Source organism: Cherax quadricarinatus, chromosome 28, assembly GCF_038502225.1.
Source record: "Cherax quadricarinatus isolate ZL_2023a chromosome 28, ASM3850222v1, whole genome shotgun sequence".
NCBI classification, from domain to species: Eukaryota; Metazoa; Arthropoda; class Malacostraca; order Decapoda; family Parastacidae; genus Cherax; species Cherax quadricarinatus.
In genome coordinates this window covers 22,764,300-22,789,835 of record NC_091319.1, presented here as the reverse complement: position 1 = coordinate 22,789,835, position 25,536 = coordinate 22,764,300, and the positions used below count along the sequence as shown (strand labels likewise).

General features: G+C 40.8%; 1 protein-coding gene across 2 annotated transcripts in view; it reads left to right on the top strand.

Annotated features, from left to right (window-relative positions):
• LOC128693349 (C-type lectin domain family 4 member F) overlaps positions 1–25,356 on the top strand; it is a 30,728-nt gene extending 5,372 nt beyond the window's left edge. The window contains exons 2-5 of one of the 2 annotated variants that reach the window (XM_053783040.2): positions 142–297; positions 829–948; positions 17,982–18,149; positions 23,051–25,356. In XM_053783040.2, the coding sequence (XP_053639015.1) occupies positions 142–297; positions 829–948; positions 17,982–18,149; positions 23,051–23,286 (680 nt within the window). In that variant the 3' untranslated portion in view covers positions 23,287–25,356. The remainder of the gene's footprint in view (positions 1–141; positions 298–828; positions 949–17,981; positions 18,150–23,050) is intronic. The other variant, XM_053783041.2, reaches the window with a different exon arrangement.
• Positions 25,357–25,536: the final 180 nt, after the last annotated feature.

Here is a 25,536-nt window from a genome sequence, read left to right as displayed (position 1 = left end):
AAGTGTTCTATCACTCTCCTGATTACCTTATCCATTACCTTTCATGACTTGTAACTCGTCTGTTTCTATAAGTTCCAGCTGTGTCCCTCGCCACACCCCGGTGTTCTTCCTCACATTAACTTCCATCCATCTACCTCGCAGGCTCCTTCGTGGAGAAGGAGAGGCAAGGCTGCAGGAGCCGACTAGTGAGGGAAGCCCCTCAGACGCTCTCCTCAGGGTTCCTGCCTCTACAGGAATCCATCGTGGCCCTTCAGGAGGCTCTCGTACGACGCCACATCAGGAAGCAACCCACTCAAGGTAACTCCAGGGAAAAAGAGATGAAAATAGCAAGGGAGGAAAAAGAGGAGTAGTAAAAGACAAAGGAAAAAGATCGTAGTAAGAGAGTTTTTTCTTCCTTGGCCCTTTCTGTTTACTCAACCAGTGGTTTAGTACTCTTCTTGTCCCTTTAACCATCTTCATTGTGGTTTATATTTACAAATAAAACTTTAAATGGTCTACTTTTATCATCGTATTTATATTGACGCGTTTGTGGTCATGCACATTGTTTGTGCATGTGGAGATGGTCTTCAGGTAAGTCTGCTACCATCACTTGTTGCCTTACCTTAATACCTATCCTGGAAGCCACTACCACCCTCCTATACTTACATCCTTACCTTGGTACCCACAATGGTAACTGATACTACCTTATACATGCTTTTAGTGCACGTTTTAGCACTGTCAGGAGTTCTCTGTCATATAAATAAAATATATGATATTCCCACATATCGCCCCTTCTTAGAAGCTACTATAGTACTAACACATTCATCTAGTGCTATCTGTCCCTCAAAGCTGTGGATGAGGTGCTGCGCTCCCTCTCCATGGAACTGGAGAGGCAGAGAACTCGTCTGGAGAAGCTCAAAGGAAAGAAAGAAGGCTCATCCTCACATCCCATCACTGATAAAAAACCATGTGAGTACTTCCTCGCTCTTCTCAAGGTCCTGACGGTGACTTATGTCACTTGGTGAGTACCATTAGGTAACGTGGTAATGTCTCTCTCGATGTTAATGGATGGAGGATCAAGCTTCAACCTCTCCATGCTCTCAATGACCAGTAGTAATATTTAGTAATAGTAGTAGAAGTATATATAATGGTATATATAATATATATACCATTATATATAGTATATATAATGGTAAAAGATGAAAGTTTAATCATGGATGTTAATAAGTTTGTACAAGGAGCATGATGATAGTTAAATCTTAGCCAGAGATGTCAGGCACATCTAGTTATGCAAAACAAGTCACAGTGAGTAAATGAATCAGCTCAAGATCTTTCACACTATTGCCTGCACTTCGTCAAGAGCTTTGCGTTATAAAGAAATTGATGAATGAGATGGAAATTTCAGAGACAGCCCGACAGTGCGGCCAAAACTGTGACCCATACCGAGAAATCTGGTAGTGAGGATGTGTGTGTGTATGCATGTCTCTACTCATCTAATTGTGGTTGCAGGGGTCGATCCATAGCTCCTGGCCCCGCCTCTTCACTGGTCGCTACTGGGTCACTCCCTCCCTGCTCCGTAAGCTTTATCATATCTCTTCTTAAAGCTATGAATGGATCCGGCCTCCACCACCTCCCTTTCCAGACTGTTCCACTTCCTGACAACTCTGTGACTGAAAAAGTATTTCCTAACATCCCTGTGACTCATATGAGTCTTCAACTTCCAATTGTGACCCCTTGTTGCTATGTCCCATCTCTGGAACATCCTGTCTCTGTTCCCTGTGTCGATTCCTCTCAGTATTTTATATCTCGTTATCATGTCCTCCCTGTCCCTCCTGTCTAACAGTGTCGTCAGGTCGAGTTCTCTCCTCGTAGAACATGCCCCTTAGTTCCGGGACTGGTCTTGTTGCAAACCTTTGCTCTTTCTTTAGTTTCCTGACGTGCTTGGCCAGGTGAGGGGTTCCAAACTGGATCTACATACTCCAATATGGGCCTGATGTACACGGTGTACAGGGTCCGGAACGACTCCTTACTGTCGGTATGTTATACTTAGGTTCGCTAGTCGCCCATATGCTGCAGCAGTTATTTGGTTGATGTGCGCCTCAAGAGATGTGCTTGGTATTATACACACTCCAAGATCCTTTTCCTCGAGTGAGGTTTGTAGTCTTTGGCCCCCTAGACTGTACTGTCTGCGGCCTTCTTTGCCCTTCCCCTATCTTTATGACTTTGCACTTGGTGGGGTTGAACTCCAGGAGCCAGTTGCTGGACCAGGCCTGCAGTCTGTCCAGATCCCTCTGTAGTCCTGCCTTATCCTCCTTCGACTGAGTTATCCTCATTAACTTCACATCGTCTGCAAAACGGAGACTTCCGAGTCTATGTCATTCACATATACCAGGAACAGCACCGGTCCTAGGACTGACCCGTGGAACCCCACTCGTCACAGGCGCCCACCCTGACACCTCATCACGTACCATGACTCGCTATTGCCTTCCCGTCAGGTATTCTCTGATCCATTCCAGTGCCTTCCCTGTTATACCTGTCTGGTCCTCCAGCTTTTCCACTAGTCTCTTGTGTGGAACTGGTCAAAAGCCTTCTTACGGTCCAAGAAAATGCAGTCTACCCACCCCTCTCTCTTGTCTTACTGCCGTTACTTTGTCATAGAACTCTAGTAAGTTTATGGCACAAGATTTCCCTGTCTCTGAATCTGTGCTGCTTGTCGTTTATAAGCTCATTCCTTTCCCAGTGCTGCACCACTCTTCTCCTGATAAAATTCTCCATGGCTTTATATACAATACGTGTTAGTGACACTGGTCTGTAGTTTAGTGCTGCGTGTGTCTCCTGTTTTTTTTAAAAATTGGGTCTACATTTGCTGTCTTGCATATCTCAGATAGTAGTCCTGCTCCCTCTCTCAGGACCCAAGGAGAGATGTTATCCGTCCCCATCACATTTGAGATATTTAATTCGCTTAGCAGCCTCTTCACTTTCTCGATGGTTGTACGTATCGTGTCCAGCATTTGTTGGTGTATCACACCTCTCCATCTTTCTGGAGTCCTTTCTGTCTCCAATGTGAATACTTCTTTGAATCTCATGTTCAGCTCCTCACAACTTCAAGGTCATTTCTTGTAAACTCCCCTTCTTCAGCCTGATTACCTAGTCTTTGTTGTTTTCTTCCTGATGTGACTATACAACAGCTTCGGGTCAGATTTGGCTTTCGCTGCTGTCATTTTTGTATTGTCGTTCGGCCTCCCTCCTTACCTGTGCATATTCATTTCTTGTTCTTCGACTGCTCTCCTTGTTCTTCTGGGTCCTTTGCCTTCTATACTTCTTCCATTCTCTAGCGCACTTGGTTTTAGCCTCTCTACACCTTTGGGTGAACCAAGGGTTCGTCCTGACCTTCTCATTATACCTGTTGCCCTTGGGTACAAACCTCTCCGTTTCCATGCATATCGTTGTCACATATTCCATCATCTCATTTATTGTTTTTGCTGTCAGTTTTCTGTCCCACTGGACCTCGTGCAGGAAATTCCTCATGGCTGTGTAGTCCTCTCTCTTATAGTTTTGCTTCATTCTTCCTACCTCCTTCTCCACTTGTAACTCTATGTATTCGAAGCTTAGAACCACGTGGTCATTAGCTCCGAAGGGCTTTTCATATGTGATGTCTTCAATATCTGCACTGCTCAAGGTGAATACTAGGTCCGGTCTTGCTGCTTTATCCTCTCCCCTCTCTCTGGTAGTATTCCTAACGTATTGATGCATAAGGTTTTCCAGTATGACCTCCAACATCTTAGCCCGCCTCGTTTCTGGGCCCCTATGTGGCTCCAGGTTTTCTCAGTCGATTTGTGATGGAAGTCACCCACAACCAGTAGCTTTTCCTTGCCCAAATGGGCCCTTCTGGCCACTTTAACCAGTGTATCAACCATCTCTATTACTCTCATCACATTCTTGTCTTGGCCTCCTGCTATTCTGTGGTGGGTAATACATCACTGCAACGATCACCATGAGACATCCAGTCTGAAGTGTTCCTATCATATAGTCCTTTGCTTTTCCTCTGTCCCCTCTCTCCTCAAAATCCCATTGGTTTTTGACGAGCACTCTCACTCCTCCACCATCCCCCTCCCCCCCTGTTCCCTCTTTCTTCAGGATCTGATGTCCAGCTGGAAAGATGGCATTTGTTATCATTCCTGAGAGATGGGTTTCTGTGAGGGCTATGGTTACCTGGAGGTTACCTGGAGGTTATTCCGGGGATCAACGTCCCCGCGGCCCGGTCCATGACCAGGCCTACTTTTTATTGGGGGCATTTTGCATCGCCTGCCCAGTCTTTTACTTTCGTAGGGAGTGATTTCTGTGTGCAGATTTGGGACCATTCCTTCCAAGATTTTCCAAGTGTAGATTATGATATATCTCTCCCTCCTGCGTTCCAACGAGTACAAGTCAAGTGCTTCCAAGCATTCCCAGTAGTTAAGGTGCTTGACAGAACTTATACGTGCAGTAAAGGATCTCTGTACACTCTCTAGATCTGCGATTTCACCTGCTTTGAATGGAGATGTTAATGTACAGCAGTATTCCAGCCTAGAGAGAACAAGTGATTTGAAAAGGATCATCATGGGCTTGGCATCTCTCGTTTTGAAAGTTCTCATTATCCATCCTTTCATTTTCTTTGCACGTGCGATCGTGGCACTGTTGTGATCCCTGAAAGTGAGATCCTCAGACATTACTACTCCCAGGTCCCTTACATTAGTTTTCCGCTCTATTGTATGGCCGGAGTCAGTAGTATATTCTGTTCTAGTTATTATCTCCTCCAGTTTTCCATAACGGAGTAGTTGGAATTTGTCCTCATTGAACATCATATTGTTTACCGTTGCCCATTGGAAAACTTTGTTTATATCTTCTTGGAGATTAATCGCGTCCTCAGCAGATGACAGCCTTATGCAGATCCTAGTATCATCCGCAAAGGATGATACGGTGCTGTGGTGTATATCTCTGTTTATGTCTGATATGAGGATAAGGAATAAGATGGGGGCGAGTACTGTGCCTTGTGGAACAGAGCTCTTCACTATGGCAGCCTCCGATTTAACTCTGTTAACCACTACTCTTTGTGTTCGATTTGTTAGGAAGTTGAAGATCCATCTCCCCACTTTCCCAGTTATTCCTTTAGCACGTATTTTATGGGCTATTACTCCATGATCGCATTTGTCAAATGCTTTTGCAAAGTCTGTGTATATTACATCTGCATTCTGATTTTCTTCCAGTGCATCCAAGGCCATGTCATAGTGATCCAGTAGTTGTTAGAGGCAGGAGCGACCTGCCCTGAACCCATGTTGCCCTGGATTGTGCAGATTTTGGGAATCCAGGTGATTTGCAATCCTGCTTCTTAGCACTCTTTCAAAGATTTTTATGATGTGGGACGTCAGAACTATTGGTCTATAGTTCTTAGCTAATGCTTTGCTGCGACCTTTATGGAGTGGGGCTATATCCGTTGTTTTAAGTGACTGTGGAATTTCACCCATGTCCAAGCTCCTCCTCCATAGTGTACTTAGGGCACACGAGAGGGGTTTCTTGCAGTTCTTAATGAAAACAGAGTTCCACGAGTCTGGGCCCGGGGCTGAGTGCATAGGCATGTTGTCAATGGCTTTTTCGAAATCTATCGGAGTTATGGTAATGTCGGAAATCTGGCATACATTTATGGAGTTTTGAGGCTCATTCATGAAGAAATCATTTGGGTCGTCGATCCTCAGACCGATTAGTGGTTCACTAAACACAGAGTCGTACTGGGATTTCAATATTTCACTCATTTCCTTGTTGTCATCTGTGTAAGTCCCATCCTGTCTGAGTAAGGGCCCGATACTAGATGTGGTATTTGCCTTATTTTTGGCATATGAAAAGAAATATTTTGAATTTCTTTCAATTTCACTAATAGCTTTAAGCTCCTCCTGCCTCTCCTGGTTCCTGTAAGAGTCATTTAGCTTAAGTTCGATAGTTTCCACTTCCTTGGTCAGCGCCTCCTTTCGTGTATCAGATGTTCTAGCACTCCTGAGGAGCTCAGTGGCTCTTCGTCGTCTTCTGTAGAGGGAGCGTCTTTTTCTCTCCAGTTTACTCCTGCTCTTCTTTCTTAGGGGAATATGCCTAGAACATGCTTCGGCTACCAGGAAGTTGATCCTTTCAAGGCACTGGTTTGGATCCATGTCATTTAAGACATGTTCCCAACATTTTTCGTTTAGGACATGGTTTACCTGGTCCCAGTTGATGTTCTTGTTGTTGAAGTTGTATTTTGTGAAGATACCTTCACAGGTACATGCATTCTGCTGATCAGGACCCCTATGCATGTACGTCTGGACTTCGATTAGGTTGTGATCGGAATTAGTTGTTTTTGATATTCTTATGTCTCTTATCAGGTCCTCATTATTTGTGAAGATAAGGTCAAGTGTGTTTTCTAGTCTTGTTGGCTCCACTATCTGCTGGCTTAAGGTGTGTTTTTCGCAGAGACTTAGTAGCTCATGTGTGTGTGACCTTTCATCTGCGCTACCTCCGGGGATTGTTTCAGCTATAACATTATTTGCTACATTCTTCCATTTTGTATGCCTTAGGTTGAAATCACCAAGCAGTAAGATGTTTGGGGATGGAGCTGGAAGGTTTTCCAAACAGTAATCAATTTTCAGTAGCTGTTCCTTGAACTGTTGTGAGGTTGCATCTGGTGGCTTGTATACAACCACAATGACTAGGTTTTGGTTCTCGATCTTTATTGATAGAACTTCAACTACCTCATTTGTGGTGTTCAGCAACTCCGTGCAGATAAGGGACTCTTTGACATACAGGCCAACCCCCCCTTGTTGCCTGTTTTTTCTGTCGCATCTAAAAAGATTGTAACCACTTATCCATATTTCACTGTCAAAGTGATCTTTTGTGTGAGTCTCTGTGAAGGCTGCAAACATTGCATTAGACTCCTCTAGAAGTCCACTGATAAAAGGTATTTTGTTGGTGGTGGATGGCTTAAGGCCCTGTGTATTAGCAAATATGAACGAGGTTGTATTCTGTGTTTGTTGGGGGGATTTTGTTATTGACATCAGTAGTTGTAATTCTGGAGGGCCATGGGTGGCCACTGGCTGCGCCTCCAGTCCAACAAGGCTCCAAGGTGGTGGACTATTTTTGTTATTTCCTTCCATTTTCTTTTTTCGTTTCCTGCCACTAAAAAATCACCTGGAGTTGGGTTGTCGTAGCTACTATTGTTTGTCTTGTGGGGTCTGTGCCTCCTGGTCCCTTTTAGATGGTATGCAGGGCACTCGATGTTGTAACACTGCTTCTGGAGGACCGAGGAGTGGTGTCTGGTGACGCCTTAGTTAGTTTAATATGTTTATTATGCACCCCATACCCATCCTGTGGGCGGTAGTCAGAAGATTACAGAGGTACATAATTGGTCCAGGGACTGGACTCCAAAGTTTTGATAGCTGAGCAAGTTACAGAGGTAATGAACTCACAATTTACAAAGGTAATGAACTCACAATTTACAAAGGTAATGAACTCACAATTTACAAAGGTAATGAACTCACAATTTACAAAGGTAATGAACTCCAGGTAGGTCTGGTCACAATCATGACAAGTTACAAAGGTATTTACAGATTACAGAGGTACGTAATGGGTCCAGGGACTGGGCCCCCAAAGTTTTGATAGCTGAACTAGGTACAAAGGTAATGAGCTCACAAGTTACAAAGGTAATGAATCCTGTAAGAATGGTTACTTACGTTTATACATGGCTACAATCATGAACAAATTATAGAGTAATGAGCAATTCACACTTCCACACCCGGTCACAACTGTAGTGAGTTATTGGTGCAAATATTGATTGTTGAGACACACACACACACACACACACACACACACACACACACACACACACACACACACACACACACACACACACACACACACACACACACACACACACACTTTAGTTTAATATCTTTATTATGCACCCCATACCCATCCTGTGGGCGGTAGTCAAAAGATTACAAAGGTACATAATGGGTCCAGTTACTGGACCCCAAAGTTATGATAGCTGAACTAGTTACAAAGGTAATGAACTCCAGGTAGATCTGGTCACAATCATGGCAAGTTACAGAGGTAATGAATCAGCTTCACTCCTATACATGGTTACAGTCATGAACAAATTACAAAGTAATGAGCCACTGATACGTCCACACTTGGTCACAATTGTAATGAGTTATAAATACAAATATTAAGTGGATCATACACCCACACTGGCGCGCGCGCGCACATACACACACGAGGGCGCACGCACGGACATGTGCACACGAGCGTACAAACATATGCATACACACAAGGATGCACACCCACACACACACACCCACACACACACACACCAACACCCACACACACACACCCTCACACACACCCACACACACACTCTCACACACACCCACACACACACACCCACATACGCACACACACCCACACACACACACACACACACACACACACACACACACACACACACACACACACACACACACACACACACACACACACACACACACCCTCACACACACACACACACACACACACACACACACACACACACACACACACACACACACACACACACACACACACACACAGTCTAGGGGGCCAGAGACTACAAACCTCACTCAAGGAAAAAGATCTTGGGGTGAGTATAACACCAGGCACATCTCCTGAAGCGCACATCAACCAAATAACTGCTGCAGCATATGGGCGCCTAGCAAACCTCAGAACAGCATTCCGACATCTTAATAAGGAATCATTCAGGACCCTGTACACCGTGTACGTTAGGCCCATATTGGAGTATGCGGCACCAGTTTGGAACCCACACCTAGCCAAGCACGTGAAGAAACTAGAGAAAGTGCAAAGGTTTGCAACAAGACTAGTCCCAGAGCTAAGAGGTATGTCCTACGAGGAGAGGTTAAGGGAAATCAACCTGACGACACTGGAGGACAGGAGAGATAAGGGGGACATGATAACGACATACAAAATACTGAGAGGAATTGACAAGGTGGACAAAGACAGGATGTTCCAGAGATTGGACACAGTAACAAGGGGACACAGTTGGAAGCTGAAGACACAGATGAATCACAGGGATGTTAGGAAGTATTTCTTCAGCCACAGAGTAGTCAGTAAGTGGAATAGTTTGGGAAGCGATGTAGTGGAGGCAGGATCCATACATAGCTTTAAGCAGAGGTATGATAAAGCTCACGGCTCAGGGAAAGTGACCTAGTAGCGATCAGTGAAGAGGCGGGGCCAGGAGCTCGGACTCGACCCCCGCAACCTCAACTAGGTGAGTACACACATGCACACATGTGGTAATGCATTATTTACAGCTAGCAAAGTCAGGGTATTTCTCCAGAATGGTCTGTAATATACCACTGTGGATAAAATACTTTGTCATTTCTTGAACATTTCTGAGTGAGTTGTTTCTAAATTCATTAATTTGATCACACTCCAGTACATAACGACGCAGGGTGTGACAATAGTCCATCTGGCAAAGTTTACATTTCGTTTGGTCTACATCTGGTGGTGATTTAACCTGCCAAAGATACTTGCAACCCAGCCGGAGCCGGGCAGTAGTCACATCCAAGTGTCTGCTTATTTTGTTGGATGCACCATAGACATGTGGCTCCTCCTGCATGATGGAATGATGATAGATGGACTGACTTGTGTCAATCTCCCTAAGTCTTAAGTCAATAAAGTTCATTTGAAGTTCTTTTCGTGTTATTGTTCTCAAACTGCTAACTGACAACCCAAGATTGTAATCTACTCCCTCTTTGAAAGCATACAGCTTAACCAATTTATCAGTTCTATCATGCATCTGAAGACCAATGTGAGATGGAATCCACAGCATGTGCACTCTGACTCCACTGTCCACAATCCTACCATACCTGTGTCTGGCTTCTGACGCCTCTGTGATTCTTTACTCTCGGCGAGTCGTAAAACTCCAGGCCAGCGCGTAAGCATCATAGATTCATCCAACTAGGTACATTTATACATCATAGGGAGGTTAGCATAGGTCATATGGGACCCATGCTAACCTCCCTATTGTGTATAAATATACCTAATTGGATGAATCTATGATGCTTACGCGTTGGCCTGGAGTTTTACGACTTACTTGCCGCGAGCTCAATCCCCACCCGTACCTTGGTTTGGTTCACTAGTTTTTTGACCACGGTAGAAATGGAATTTTTATAAAAATATCTCCATCATCATTATAACTGAGAGAGAGAGGAAGAAGAGGGAGAGGGAAGAGAAATTGGATGACAATATATCTAACAACATTAATAAATAACAATGCACATAACAGGCCAAGTGTCCACTCGACAAGTGCCTAAGACAAAATGGTAACTAACGAACATGCAATACAGTCATAAACAAATGATCTTAACAATGCAGGACAAACTACATGAGGATGGAAATCTTTAGCTCTAGATCTTCCGCGCTCTGGTACGTCGTCAGGAGTTATGCAATGTTGCAAGACAGCAACAGATAGGAGGGGAAATTCTCTGAGGCAAGACAGAAGGTAACGCCGCAACAGAGAGTAAGAAAGATGTAGAGCTGAAGATTCCAATCACCATGTGGCTGTGTGTGTGTGTGTGTGTGTGTGTGTGTGTGTGTGTGTGTGTGTGTGTGTGTGTGTGTGTGTGTGTGTGTGTGTGTGTGTGTGTGTGTAGCTGAAGTCAGCAACTCCGTAGTTTTGCTACTGAGTGCTGTACTCACTCCCCTTAGATATAATTAATATTTGGTAACTATAAATATTAGCAATATACAAATATTAGCATGAGCTACAACACGTAAAAGTTTTGGTGTAATTTTAATAAACATATTGTTGTTATTATTATTATTATTATTATTAGTATTATTAATATATCTTGTGCTAGGATATGCTTCACATGTTTGGTTCTTGAAGACATCAGATAGTCTAGCAAAGTTATTACATTGTCTTTTTAATTTAGTTACCACCAAAATGCCTTATAGTGGTTATCAAAATTTTTTTCTTCGTAAGTTTTTGAATTACTTCAAAATGCTTCATCAGATCGGCTTTAAATTTTCACCTCTGGTGTTGTAGCTAGGGGAAGGTTCATGCCCTCTGCTCAGTGTTATATACCTCTTTCAGTATTCTTTCTTTGTGATAACTTGAGAAAGCCTCAACTGGTCGGCTTCAAACTATTGCCACTGGTGTGTTCTACTTTGAAGAATGCTGCTATTGCTTACATATTTATCACACTTAATGGTTGTAATTATAACCATAATTTTTAAAGGGGTGGACTGGTAAGCCAGCGGAAGGACTCGGTCACATGACCAAAATCCCCAGCTATGGGTCATCATATGACTAAGACCCGCGTGAAGAAACACTTGTCGTGTTGTCTGACAGACCTTCCTAACCTAACCTGTTACTGCTGTTGGTGTGTGTAGCTGCCAGTTTGCCCATTTAAGTTTTAAAATATGATATTTTTGCACGATATATCTATACTGTGTCTGTGAACAACCTCAGTGACTGATGCATCTTACGATAAGGATGAAGTCAAATTTAAGTTGTGTAGGTCCAGATTTGCCACTATATTAGCAATGATAAAGTATACTTGGTATTGTTGGAGTTAGTTGATAACGGAGAATGTCTCTTCTGGTTGGTTTCAAACTTTTGTAACTGGAAGTCTGAAGATTGTTGAGGTGGTTTGGACGTTTAGAGAGAATGGAGAAAAATAGGATGACTAGGACATATAAATCTGGGGTGGAGGGAAGGAAGGGATAGAGGATTAGGATTAGTTTGATCAAAATGCACTGCAGGTTAGTGGTTTTCTTTTGTGTGTTTTGTTTAACAAAGTTTGTGATCTTATTTTGCTCCTTAAGTCCCATTTAGCCAATTTTATTGAATAAATTGTTATATTCATTTCCATTTAATAACTGAATAATGCCTTTTTCGATGTATGTATAGATATTATCATAGAAAACTTGAAACCATGGGGATATATGCAATAAGTAGGGAATGTCTCTTCTTATCGGCATCAAACTTTCAACAGTAGTGTGTCTTAAAGAAAAGTTCACTATTTAGTGTGTTTTATAAACTTTCATTTGCTAATTATATTAATTAATATTCTGGGGCCGCTAAAAAAAACTATGGCATCAAGCTGAAAAATTCATAATCTCGTTAAAATATTTCAAAACAATACCAGTAACATTTATACACAATTCCCTTAACCAGTTTAGCAGATATTATTTTTTCTCTTCAACCATCAGCAAATAGTAAATATTAAGCTAAATTTCAAATATTTATAATATTTTCACAGTGATATACAAGTTATTATTCTGTTATAATAGGATATTATTCAATTATTATAGGATAATAGGATTTTAACTTATTAACAGGTTACTAGGATCCCATGGTAGAAAAAGTGTTATGCTTAGATTCCACTCACATGACAGGAAAAAAGACTTAATTATTGCATCTATTAAAATAAAGAAAGAGGTATACATAAACGAGTGTCTTATCAAAAAACGTCAGAACCTCCTGTATAGAGTCAGAAAACTTAAGCGGGAGAATAACGACACAATACACCAATGCTTCACACGGGATGGGAAAATTCTTGTTAGGAAAACAAATGTAGGTCAACTGTACACAATCACGAACGAGAATGATCTATCACGATTTCTCAGGAATACTAATCTTACAGAGAATAACTAAACAATGTCCAACTTAAAAACCTACGTAGTGTAGTGTATGTTTTGCTCCATTATTGTTCAAATTTCATTGTACAATCTCTTAGTAATTAAATAATCAACTACCTCATTTTGTGATTTTACTAGTAAGCATAAGTCACCTTATGTAATTTTCTTGTTTACTATTGTTTGCTTAAACATTAGCTGAATTGATACTTTCTCTGTCCATATTACTACCTCATATTTTTTTAAATACTATCAATTGATATTACCTACTAAAATTAATAATTATCATTCTTACTATAATTTCAATTTACTCTTAACATTTTTGACATTTAATAACCATTACTTGTCTAATTACCTTTACCTGTTTTATACCACATTTACTATCTTAGAGTACTCTTAATTACCTTGTACTGCCATATAACCTCTAGTATAACTACCAGTGCAATATTGAATGAAATAAACATTACTTTTTCACTTTTTTTGTAATCATTATTACTTACTAAAATTTTATTAAACACCATATTTACTACCAGTCAATCTTACTTTTGTACATTAAACATTATTTTATACTTCCCATAACATTTTGTTGCCAAATTTTCAAGTTTGTATATTCAACTCCAACCTTTATATTATCCTTTGTACCTGTCTACCATCTTACTATCATATTATAACCAAGACATTACCATTATTCATTGTTCTTACCTGTACATTTAATTTTGTTTACCACTACTTGTTTTTTTTAGTCACTTTTTATTGTGTTTGCAATTAGTGTATATTCCAATTACTTTTTTGCAAGTACCAAAACTATCTTTTGTTAGCTAGTACCAACTACCTCATTTTTTATTTTACTTTTTATTGTGCAATAAACTGCTCAACTTATTTAATATTACAAATCAGATCTTACTCCTAAACCAATATTATTTCATAGTGACTATCTGTCCATTTAACTTGTTTACCATTACTTAATTGTAGTCCCTTATATATTTTTTGTCCTTTATTTTAGCTTTATATAACTACCTTAGATCATATATTCGCAATTGTTAAACTAATCAAGGTGCTATTCTCAGGTGCTAAAGTTAATAAGTTCACTATTTTGCCATTATACTCCAAAGCTCATTTATTTGATTACCACTTTATTGTTCACCACAACTTATATTAGTCCCTTTTATATTATAATCTTATATTATAATTCTAACTTTAAAGAATTACCTTTAAAGTACTACCTACTATCATATTCCCAAGCTCCATTATTTGATCATCACTTTATTTGTTCACCACAAATTATTTTAGTCCCTTTTATATTGTCTCCTTTATTTTAGCTTTAAAAAACTACCTTAGCTCATTATTTTTTACATTTGTTAAATAATTCAAGTGCTATTTTTTTTTTAGCTTTAGAATATTTACTTTATTTTTTACTTAATTCTAACTGTAGATTCACTACAAATCTTATGATTACAAGCATTGATCCTGATACCAACCTCTTATTTAATGACTTAAATGATTCAAACAGTTACTGTAATTACTACACAGCAGAACAATCAAAGGCACTTCTCAGAGCTAACAACAACATAACTGTCTTTAACTACAATATCAGATCTTTAAGCAAGCATTATGATGACCTCCTAGCATTACTAAATTCCTTGCATGCCAATATGTCCATCATTACACTAACTGAAACCTGGCTAAAGCCTGATACTACAGATGTCTATGCCATTCCTGGTTACACAGCCATACACAACTGTAGGCCAGACCAACAAGGGGGTGGCACTGCTATATACTACTCAGACCAACTAGAATGTATCACTAATACTTGCACAAGGGATGAACATGGGGAATATATAATAGCTAAATTCAAATCCAAATACCTACAAAAACCTCTCACAGTGATAAACATCTACAGAATTCCACAATCAAACATTAGCCAATTTAGTCAAAACCTAGGAAGTATGATAACTGATGCACGCATGAACAAAGATCACTTACTACTCTCAGGTGACTTCAATATAAATCTCCTGCAAGACCAGGACCCACACGTTACTGAATTCACAAACACAATGAGTAACTGCATGTTGCTACCAACAGTAACAAAACCTACAAGAGTTACAGAGACTAGTGTTTCCCTACTTGACCACATCTGGACCAACACCATATCCCCTTTAAAATCAGGCATAATTACAGATAATACCACAGACCACTACCCTACTTTCCTCATAACAACTCTTGGTAAAATACCCCAAGACACTACTAAAGTCACCTTCAGACTTCACAATGAGGCAGCCATTAATAACTTCACAACAGCAGTAACAAACATTGACTGGCACACTGAGCTAGAAATCTATACAGATATTGACGAATGTTTTAATAATTTTCTAAAAAAGACCCAATACCTTTATAACAAGCACTGCCCTAAAAAAAATAAACAGATGACAGCTAAGAGACTGAACAGTCCCTGGCTAACACCCAGCATTCTCAAATCCATAAATACAAAACACCGATATGAAAAACAGTACAGAATGGGTCACATAACCAGAGACCAAACAAAACGTTACTCGTCAATCCTAACCAGCCTGATAAGAAGGGCAAAAAAATTGTATTATGAGAACAGATTATCCAACTTACGAGGTGATATAAAAAAGACCTGGAAGACCCTATCAGAAATTCTGGGAACAAAAAAGGTATCACGACATAGCGAAATAAAAATAGCAAAATCAGATGAACCCCAACTCCCACCAACAGAAACAGCAAACAGACTCAATGATTTCTTCTCCACTATAGGTCAAAACCTTGCCAATAATATCCCAAGCTCAGATACCCCACCAAATGACTACCTCACTGGCAACTACCCGAACACACTGTTCCTAGCTCCGACTAACCCATATGAAGTCTCCCTTATTATCAACGCACTGAAAAACAAGGCAGGAGATTTAAATACCTTACCACCCTTTATATACAAAAAAGCGTCACAAGTACTATCACCAATCATTGCAACACTCTTTAACAAATCCATTGAATCCTCCACCTTCCCTATAGTTCTCAAAATAGCAAGGGTCACCCCGATCCATAAAGGAGGAGACCAAACAGAGTTGAATAACTATAGGCCAATATCCAATTTACACCCTCTCTCAAAAATCTTCGAAAAATTAATTCATAAACGAATCTACTCCTACCTCATCTCCCATAACATTCTCAACCCCTGCCAATTTGGATTCAGGCCTAATAAAAATACTAATGATGCTATTATACACATGCTTGAACATGTATAAACTGCAATAGAGAAAAAAGAAGTCCCACTGGGGATCTTCATTGACTTACGTAAAGCTTTCGATACAGTTGACCATGACTTGCTGCACGTAAAATTGTCACACTATGGTATAAGAGGGCACTCCCTCAACTACCTCAAGTCTTACCTCAGCAACAGAAGCCATTATGTGTACGCAAATGGGGCAAACTCTTCTGCGCAACCAATTACAGTTGGTGTCCCACAGGGAAGTGTCCTTGGCCCTCTTCTCTTTCTCCTATACATAAATGACCTACCAAATGCTTCGCAATTACTCAAACCCACACTTTTTGCAGATGACACCACATACGTCTTCTCTCACCCGAGCCCAGTCACGCTAGCCAATACTGTAAATACCGAATTACAGAAAATATCTACCTGGATGAGGACTAACAAACTTACACTAAACATTGACAAAACCTACTTCATTCAGTTTGGTAGCAGAGCTACAGATGTCCCTCTTAACATAACGATAAACGGATCACCTATCACAAAGCTAACAGAGGGAAAATTCTTAGGAATCCACCTCGATAATAGACTCAAATTTCATACACATATACAACAAATTTCTAAGAAAATTTCCAAGACTGTAGGCATACTATCGAAGATACGGTACTATGTTCCACAGTCAGCCCTCCTGGCCCTTTATCACTCTCTTATTTACCCCTATCTCACCTATGGAATTTGTGCATGGGGCTCAACAACAACTAACCATCTCAGACCACTAATTACCCAACAAAAGGCTGCAGTTAGAATGATAACAAATTCTCACTACAGGCAGCACACTCCACCAATATTCAAAACACTCAACCTACTCACCATACAAAACATCCATACTTATTATTGCACCTATTACATACATAGAACACTTAACTCTGATATTAACCCTCCCCTCAAAGATCTCCTTGCCAACCTCAACAGAACACATGACCATAATACAAGGCACAGATCACTCTTTGATGTTCCTCGTGTCCATCTCACGCTATGCAAAAACTCAATGCACATAAAAGGCCCTAAAATCTGGAATTCATTACCTGTAAATATAAAAGAAACACTACCTGTTTATAAATTCAAGTCTCTTCTCAAAGTTCACTTACTCACTAAAAACCAAATAAATACTGAATAACTGAACCATATAAATTGTATATCCTAAATGTTACTCACAATTATATCACACAAATGTTAAACCTAACTTTGTTATTTTTTTTTTAAATACACTACCTGAATGTACAGCAATGCATGCAACCACATGACCTGTCTTTGTAATACTCATTTGTATTTTATAGTTATCTGTTTACAATAATGTCTTATCACTGATTTCATCATTGCTTAGTTAATCTTAAGTTAATTTTAAGCCAGCCCGTAATGCTATGCATATAAGTGGCTTTGGCATGCTGCTCTTACTTGTATTTTTTTGTACCTCTGTATGTATGCTAAAATTTATAAATAAATAAATAAATAAATAATAAGATAATAACATGAAGTAAGATCAGCCTATTGATTTCCGCGATACAAACAGAACAACCAACTCTAAAACTCTCACAGTCACTCTGAGCACTAGCGGGACCTGAGGTAGAGGGGGCTAGGCTTACGGGATTCGGGGATACCTTCCTGGTATCGCGCAGTGATCTTACATTTCCTGGATCACTGATGTAAATAATCTGTATTTTTGTGTGCTATTTAAACCCGCCCAAAAGAGTTCGATTATTTTTTTTTAACAGACCATACTGAAGGATCGTAATTCCTCACTGAGGTACTTTCTCACTAAGACTTTCCCTCACTGAGGTACTCTCTCATTGAGACTCTCCCTCACTGAGGTACTTTCTCACCGAGACTCTCCCTCACTGAGGTACTCTCTCACCGAGACTCTCCCTCACTGAGGTACTTTCTCACCAAGACTCTCCCTCACTGAGGTACTCTCTCACCGAGACTCTCCCTCACTGAGGTACTTTCTCACCGAGACTCTCCCTCACAGAGACACTCCCTGACTGAGGTACTTCCTCATTAAGACACACTACCTCCACAGACAGCTGGTGTAGTGAACCATTCACAGTGGTGGGTGAGGAGTGTTTCTACCTGAGTCAGACTGTCAAGCTGGCCTGGCACGATGCTGGCACTGCCTGTGACACTATGGGTGCCCACCTGGCCCACCCCAGCGACCTCACCCTCCTCGCAACCCACCTTAAAAACTTCCGTGAGTATGCTAACTTTGACGTCCATCTAGTAGTAGTTACTAGAATATACTTTGCGTGCTTCTAGAAGTAGTCACTAGAGTATACTTTGACGTCCATCTAGAAGTAGTTACTAGAATGGTGTCTTGGATGGTCATGGTTACCTTGGTGAAGAATGGTGTTTGGATGGTGATGGTTACCATGGTGAAGGAAGGTGTTTTGGATGGTCATGGTTACCATGGTGAAGAATGGTGTTTGGATGGTGATGGTTACCATGGTGAAGGAAGGTGTTTTGGATGGTCATGGTTACCATGGTGAAGAATAGTGTCTTGGTCATGGTTACCATGGTGAAGGATGGTGTCTTGGAGGGTCATGGTTACCATGGTGAAGGAAGGTGTTTTGGATGGTCATGGTTACCATGGTTAAGGATGGTGTCTTGGTCATGGTTACCATGGTGAAGGATGGTGTCTTGGATGGTCATGGTTACCCTGGTGAAGAATGGTGTTTTGGATGGTCATGGTGACCATGGTGAAGGAAGATGTTTTGGATGGTCATGGTTACCCTGGTGAAGGAAGGTGTTTTGGATGGTCATGGTGACCATGGTGAAGGAAGGTGTTTTGGATGGTCATGGTTACCATGGTGAAGGAAGGTGTTTTGGATGGTCATGGTTACCATGATGAAGAATGGTGTCTTGGTCGTGGTTACCATGGTGAAGGATGGTGTCTTGGTCATGGTTACCATGGTGAAGGAAGGTGTTTTGGATGGTCATGGTTACCATGGTGAAGGAAGGTGTTTTGGATGGTCATGGTTATCATGGTGAAGGAAGGTGTTTTGGATGGTCATGGTTATCATGGTGAAGGAAGGTGTTTTGGATGGTCATGGTTACCATGGTGAAGGAAGGTGTTTTGGATGGTCATGGTTACCATGGTGAAGGAAGGTGTTTTGGATGGTCATGGTTACCATGGTGAAGGAAGGTGTTTTGGATGGTCATGGTTACCATGGTGAAGGAAGGTGTTTTGGATGGTCATGGTTACCATGGTGAAGGAAGGTGTTTTGGATGGTCATGGTTACCATGGTGAAGGAAGGTGTTTTGGATGGTCATGGTTGCCATGGTGAAGGAAGGTGTTTTGGATGGTCATGGTTACCATGGTTAAGGATGGTGTCTTGGTCATGGTTACCATGGTGAAGGAAGATGTTTTGGATGGTCATGGTTACCCTGGTGAAGGAAGGTGTTTTGGATGGTCATGGTTACCATGGTGAAGGAAGGTGTTTTGGATGGTCATGGTTACCCTGGTGAAGGAAGGTGTTTTGGATGGTCATGGTTACCATGGTGAAGGAAGGTGTTTTGGATGGTCATGGTTACCATGGTGAAGGAAGGTGTTTTGGATGGTCATGGTTACCATGGTGAAGGAAGGTGTTTTGGATGGTCATGGTTACCATGGTGAAGGAAGGTGTTTTGGATGGTCATGGTTACAATGGTGAAGGAAGGTGTTTTGGATGGTCATGGTTACCATGGTGAAGGAAGGTGTTTTGGATGGTCATGGTTACCATGGTGAAGGAAGGTGTTTTGGATGGTCATGGTTACCATGGTGAAGGAAGGTGTTTTGGATGGTCATGGTTACCATGGTGAAGGAAGGTGTTTTGGATGGTCATAGTGACCATGGTGAAGGAAGATGTTTTGGATGGTCATGGTTACCATGGTGAAGGAAGGTGTTTTGGATGGTCATGGTTACCATGGTGAAGGAAGGTGTTTTGGATGGTCATGGTGACCATGGTGAAGGAAGGTGTTTTGGATGGTCATGGTGACCATGGTGAAGGAAGGGGTTTTGGATGGTCATGGTTACCATGGTGAAGGAAGATGTTTTGGATGGTCATGGTTACCATGGTGAAGGAAGGTGTTTTGGATGGTCATGGTTACCCTGGTGAAGAATGGTGTTTTGGATGGTCATGGTGAAGGAAGATGTTTTGGATGGTCATGGTTACCATGGTGAAGGAAGGTGTTTTGGATGGTCATGGTTACCATGGTGAAGAATGGTGTCTTGGTTGGCCATGGTTACCATGGTGAAGGATGGTGTGTTGAATGGTCATGGTTACCATGGTGAAGGATGGTGTCTTGGTCATGGTTACCATGGTGAAGAATGGTGTGTTGGATGGCCAGCGTACCCTCCAGTGTTGACACTACAATATTGTGTTTCATGAAGCGCTAGACCCGCGTGGCTCAGTCAGCGTACGCAGTGGTCGAGGCTTGATCCACCGTCCGCTCGTCACGCCCCGGGGATCACTGAGTAGTCAGGCTGTTGGTTGGTTATGACTAGTGATGGCGTCTGTTTGCTTCCACCTCATTCCTACAGTTCGGGTTCTCGCTAATATTAAAACAGGTCTTGTGGTTTAATCAAGGACTGTGTTCAGTGCTTTGTCTTCACAGAACACCTAAATGGTGACCTTGTATAAGTTGTATTATGTACTTGTATAAGTAATAATTATTATTATATATCATGACTTGTACAGTGATAGAAAGCTAGGCTCGCAGTCCAAAATGCTCAGGTTCTATTTCCCGGGTAATGTATAGGTAAATTCCCTCATTGCCAACACAAGTACTGTTAAAAGGTCACTTGTACCTGTCTGTTAACAGATCAGTCAAGAATTTAAGGAGTCAAGTATACATCAGATGTTATTGAGTACCCATATATACCCAGAACTAAGAGACTTATTTAAAAATATGTACATTATTTACAACAAACTTAACTAATCCCATAATATGAGTGGGTGTAACGAAAGAGAGGGAGAGTATGAGCATTCTCACAAGCTATAGCTTATACACCCATACAGAGGACAGAACTCTCGTATGGTGTTAACCAGCTAGAACCTTGTAAGGAACTGAAGCTCCAGGGCTTTCCTAATTACATGGTAACCTACCCTGGGCCCCCCTCATCACCCTGACTGGCAGACCTCTAGCACAACTGGTAGTTACCCTGTATGAGAATGGGCCCCTCATTCACACAAACAACAAGCTACGGTGTTTTGAGCTGGTTGATGATGGTATGCAGGACTGTGGTTACGTGTGATACACGTCGAATGTAATAAGGTACTCGGCGTATACCACGCACCTTACACACCTGCAGCCTATATACACCTAGTAGCAAATAGGTACCTGCGAGTTACTGGACTATTGTGTATTGACTTGAATTTAAATAAGTCAACGCACGTGTGTAGGTATACACCTTTTCATGTATACAGGTGTTCGCGAGCTGGATTGTGCGATATACAACTTGTATACATGTCATTTTGACAAAAAAAATTAATTCACACATTCATTATCGCTGAAAACTCACTGGTGGACGGGCCACATATTTTCTTGCCAGAATCAGGTTAGAATATGGTCACTTATGGTAGATGCGGGCAACTGCAGGTGAGTCTCCATCTCTGCTTATCATACATGTAATAAACTCTGTGCAGAAGAGAACACACGTCCTCTACCATTATATAATTGAGTGTCCAGTTGTCAGTGACTTTAGATCTGGTGGAATGTGTACTTGCAACTGTGTGAATATTTTATCTACTCCTGGATGCCTGAGGATATCCTTATTGTCTAGCCTAAATTTGCCAACACTCAGCAGCCCAGTGATGCCTCAGTTGTATGTAAATACATAATGAATATGTAAATATCCGTGTGAATTTTATATATGTATATGTACGTGTTTACATAAGTATATATGAACATATATGCATACATGTGTATGTCTGCAGAACAAGCCACATGGTGATTGGAATCTTCAGCTCTACATCTTTCTTACTCTCTGTTGCGGCGTCACCTTCTGTCTTGCCTCAGAGAATTTCCCCTCCTATCTGTTGCTGTCTTGCAACATTGCATAACTCCTGACGACGTACCAGAGCGCGGAAGATCTAGAGCTAAAGATTTCCATCCTCATGTAGTTTGTCCTGCATTGTTAAGATCATTTGTTTATGACTGTATTGCATGTTCGTTAGTTACCATTTTGTCTTAGGCACTTGTCGAGTGGACACTTGGCCTGTTATGTGCATTGTTATTTATTAATGTTGTTAGATATATTGTCATCCAATTTCTCTTCCCTCTCCCTCTTCTTCCTCTCTCTCTCAGTTATAATGATGATGGAGATATTTTTATAAAAATTCCAGTTCTCCTGTGTATGAGATAGACTGTTCTGAGTGATGGTAATTCAAAAGTGATAGTAACTCCAGTTATGTTGATGAAGCCATGCTGGAATAGTACTAGATGATATCCTCATTGACTTACTGAAGTCTTCCAGCTCAGGCTGACACATTTCAACACCTTGTATGAGCCCCATTCTGCGTAATGGAATATGACAGAGAAATATAACTAGCTTTTCTTCCCACTGGGTAACTATCGTTTTGAATAATGTAGCAGCGCTCTGCTGATGTATCCAGTTTTATATAAAGAAAAATTCTCATACCTACTCAATCCTTTTATGCACTTCCTTATCCTTCTTACCAGAGCTACCGTGGTCAAAGAACTCGTGAACCAAACCACAGTACAGGTGGGGATTGAGCTCGCGGCAAGTAAGTCGTAAAACTCCAGGCCAACGCGTAAGCACCATAGATTCATCTAACTAGGTATATTTATACACAATAGGGAGGTTAGCATGGGTCCCATATGACCTCATGGTAACCTCCCTATGGTGTACATATATACCTAGTTGGATGAATCTATGGTGCTTACGCGCTAGTCTGGAGTTCTACGACTCACTTGCAGCGAGTTCAATCCCCACCTGTACCGTGGTTTGACTGCAAATATGTGATTACGATTTCACTCGTCTTGATAACTGTGAACCTACTGCTTTGTTTTCCTTAGTTAATCCACCTTGGTTAATAACACTAAAAATGTCTTCTTCAGAATGTATATATACAGTGTTGGTATCGTCCGCAGGTAGCCAGAAAATTCGCTACTGGCTGGGAGCTTCAGACGAGGCGCTGGAGGGTGAGTGGCGCTGGGTAACTGGAGGGACTGTGGTCGCTGACTGGAGGCCAGACAACGTCAGTCGACAGGGTGAGGTGCAGGACTGTCTGACGCTGCTGCTGTCGAAGCACCGGCCTCCATCCCTCGATGACTACTCTTGCTGGAAGAAGAGGAACTTTATCTGCCAGCTGGACATTCACTGTTGACCCACTGTGACTCATTGCATGCATGGCTTCCCTACAGGTTCACCGCCTTCCCATGAATATAGTATTCTTCTTTAGCAACACAGCCTACCACTCACTCTACTTCCCTTCAACACAGTCTACCACTCACTCTCTACTTCCCTTCAACACAGTCTACCACTCTCTACTTCCCTTCAACACAGCCTACCACTCACTCTACTTCCCTTCAACACAGTCTACCACTCTCTACTTCCCTTCAACACAGCCTACCACTCACTCTACTTCCCTTCAACACAGTCTACCACTCACTCTCTACTTCCCTTCAACACAATCTTACACATAAGTTTAAAAAAACTGAAGCCACGAAAAGTTCTTGTTAAAATATTATTGGAACATTATCCAAGGTTGATCATTAATGACGCAACACAAGTGCTGGCAAAACAACATGTCTACTAATTCTAATTTTTATCAACTTTAAAAAAAATGCAATAGTTTATATAAAATTGAGTTTTAAAAATAAGATAATTTATTCAGCATTTTCTTGTTATCTTAATTACCGCCACCATAAAATAAAATTACCTCAATTATTTGGAGAATGCACAATTATAAGCCAAGAATTTTTGAGTTATATCGACATTTAACATTCACATAACATTCAGTAACCTGGAGGAGATTATTTTCGTTGGGTAAGTCTGTTTCTTTATATACTTTTTAAGTGCTTAACTAAAAATAATCTTTGCAAAACATCATCCTGTGTGTCTAAGTTTAATGAATATAATAACGTTAGCATTGTTATAACTTTTAAGAACCGGGAGAACAAAACTGAAAACCTAACTGGTAAAGATTTTATGTGTTGCTGTGACTATCGAGGAATCAAACACATCGGACCTTGATAAAGCTGCTGGTTGTTTCTAGTCAGTTCTCAGTCTTGGAACTCTCTTTATTCCCATTAAAATACTGTCACAGTATCTGGAAGACCCTCAGCCCAGACTTCTTTTTACGTTGTCAGTCACTTTTTCATTAAAATTAAAAACATACAAAGAGAACAAAGTTTGTAAAAGATCATCTCACCTCACTCTTCCAGTCTCTTATGAAAGTTCTCACTGAAACTCAAAATTCTAATGGAACCCTAAGGGTTTCGTGAATCCCAGTTTAAAACTTTCCCTGGTGTAGCAGGAGGTTTTCAAATCGGGTAAACTTCATCATCTTGGAAGACATAGTTCAGCTACCTCTGCACCTCTAGTGTTTATTTCTTAAACTGTAATATGTCAATGTCTGAAAGTTGACAGAGAACTTGACTAACCTGCCATGAATAGTCGCCTAACCTCGCCTTTTTTCTTTTTCCCATCTTACTTCTTTCTCTTCTTAAATCTCTTTCTTCTAATCTTTTTTATTTATTCTCGTCTCCCTCATTGTAAGCCTCCTTCTGTCTCATTATATGAATATTAGTATGACTTTTCCTTTGGAAATAAGACTACGTCATTGATTGTGGGTAAAGAAATGTACTTTTTATGTGGTTAATATTCTACGGTTTTTAATTGCTCCTGAAGAAAAAAAAAAGGCTCGCAAATAGCTAAATACTGTCCATATATCTGAGTACTGAATATGTATCAAAACATTAACGCTTCCTACAAGCTGATACTGTGCTTGTGAATCCATACTCTAGTCCTCTCTCTAAAGGCATTTGAAAATACCTTTTTGTAGCCGTCAGACTAGGTCGTTTGGCGGTGGGATGAAGGTGGGGTTAGTCTGTCTTGGCCTTGTTACACTCTCCGCACTCTAATAATTATGTTCTAATTGTTTTTTACGAATTTCCATTAACCATGGGGGGAGTTGAATGATAGCTCTAGGCTTTTCATGTTGCAATCAACAAATCATCAGATGCTTGCAATGTTGCAGAAAAGAGGAGGAGGTCCAAGCAATTACGATCACAAGGAGCGCAAAGGCTCCCTGTAATCGTATGTATTCTGTATTTATTGATTTATTTAGAAAAGAAAGACGATAATGTGTATGTAATGAAAGCAGCGCGGTGTAAAACTTTCTTCAGAACCTGTTTATTGTATTGTTGTAATAATAATGAAACTGCGTATGAAATCATTTTTTATTATTACCAGAGTTAATAACAGAAGTTTTATTATCTTCTTAAATTGATCTTCTGACAAGGATCTTGTGTGATTTTTGGAGTCCTGAGGATAACAGGAGCTCCCTTAACTACCGTTAACTACCATTAACTGTCATTAACTACCATTAACTATCATTATCTATAATTAATTA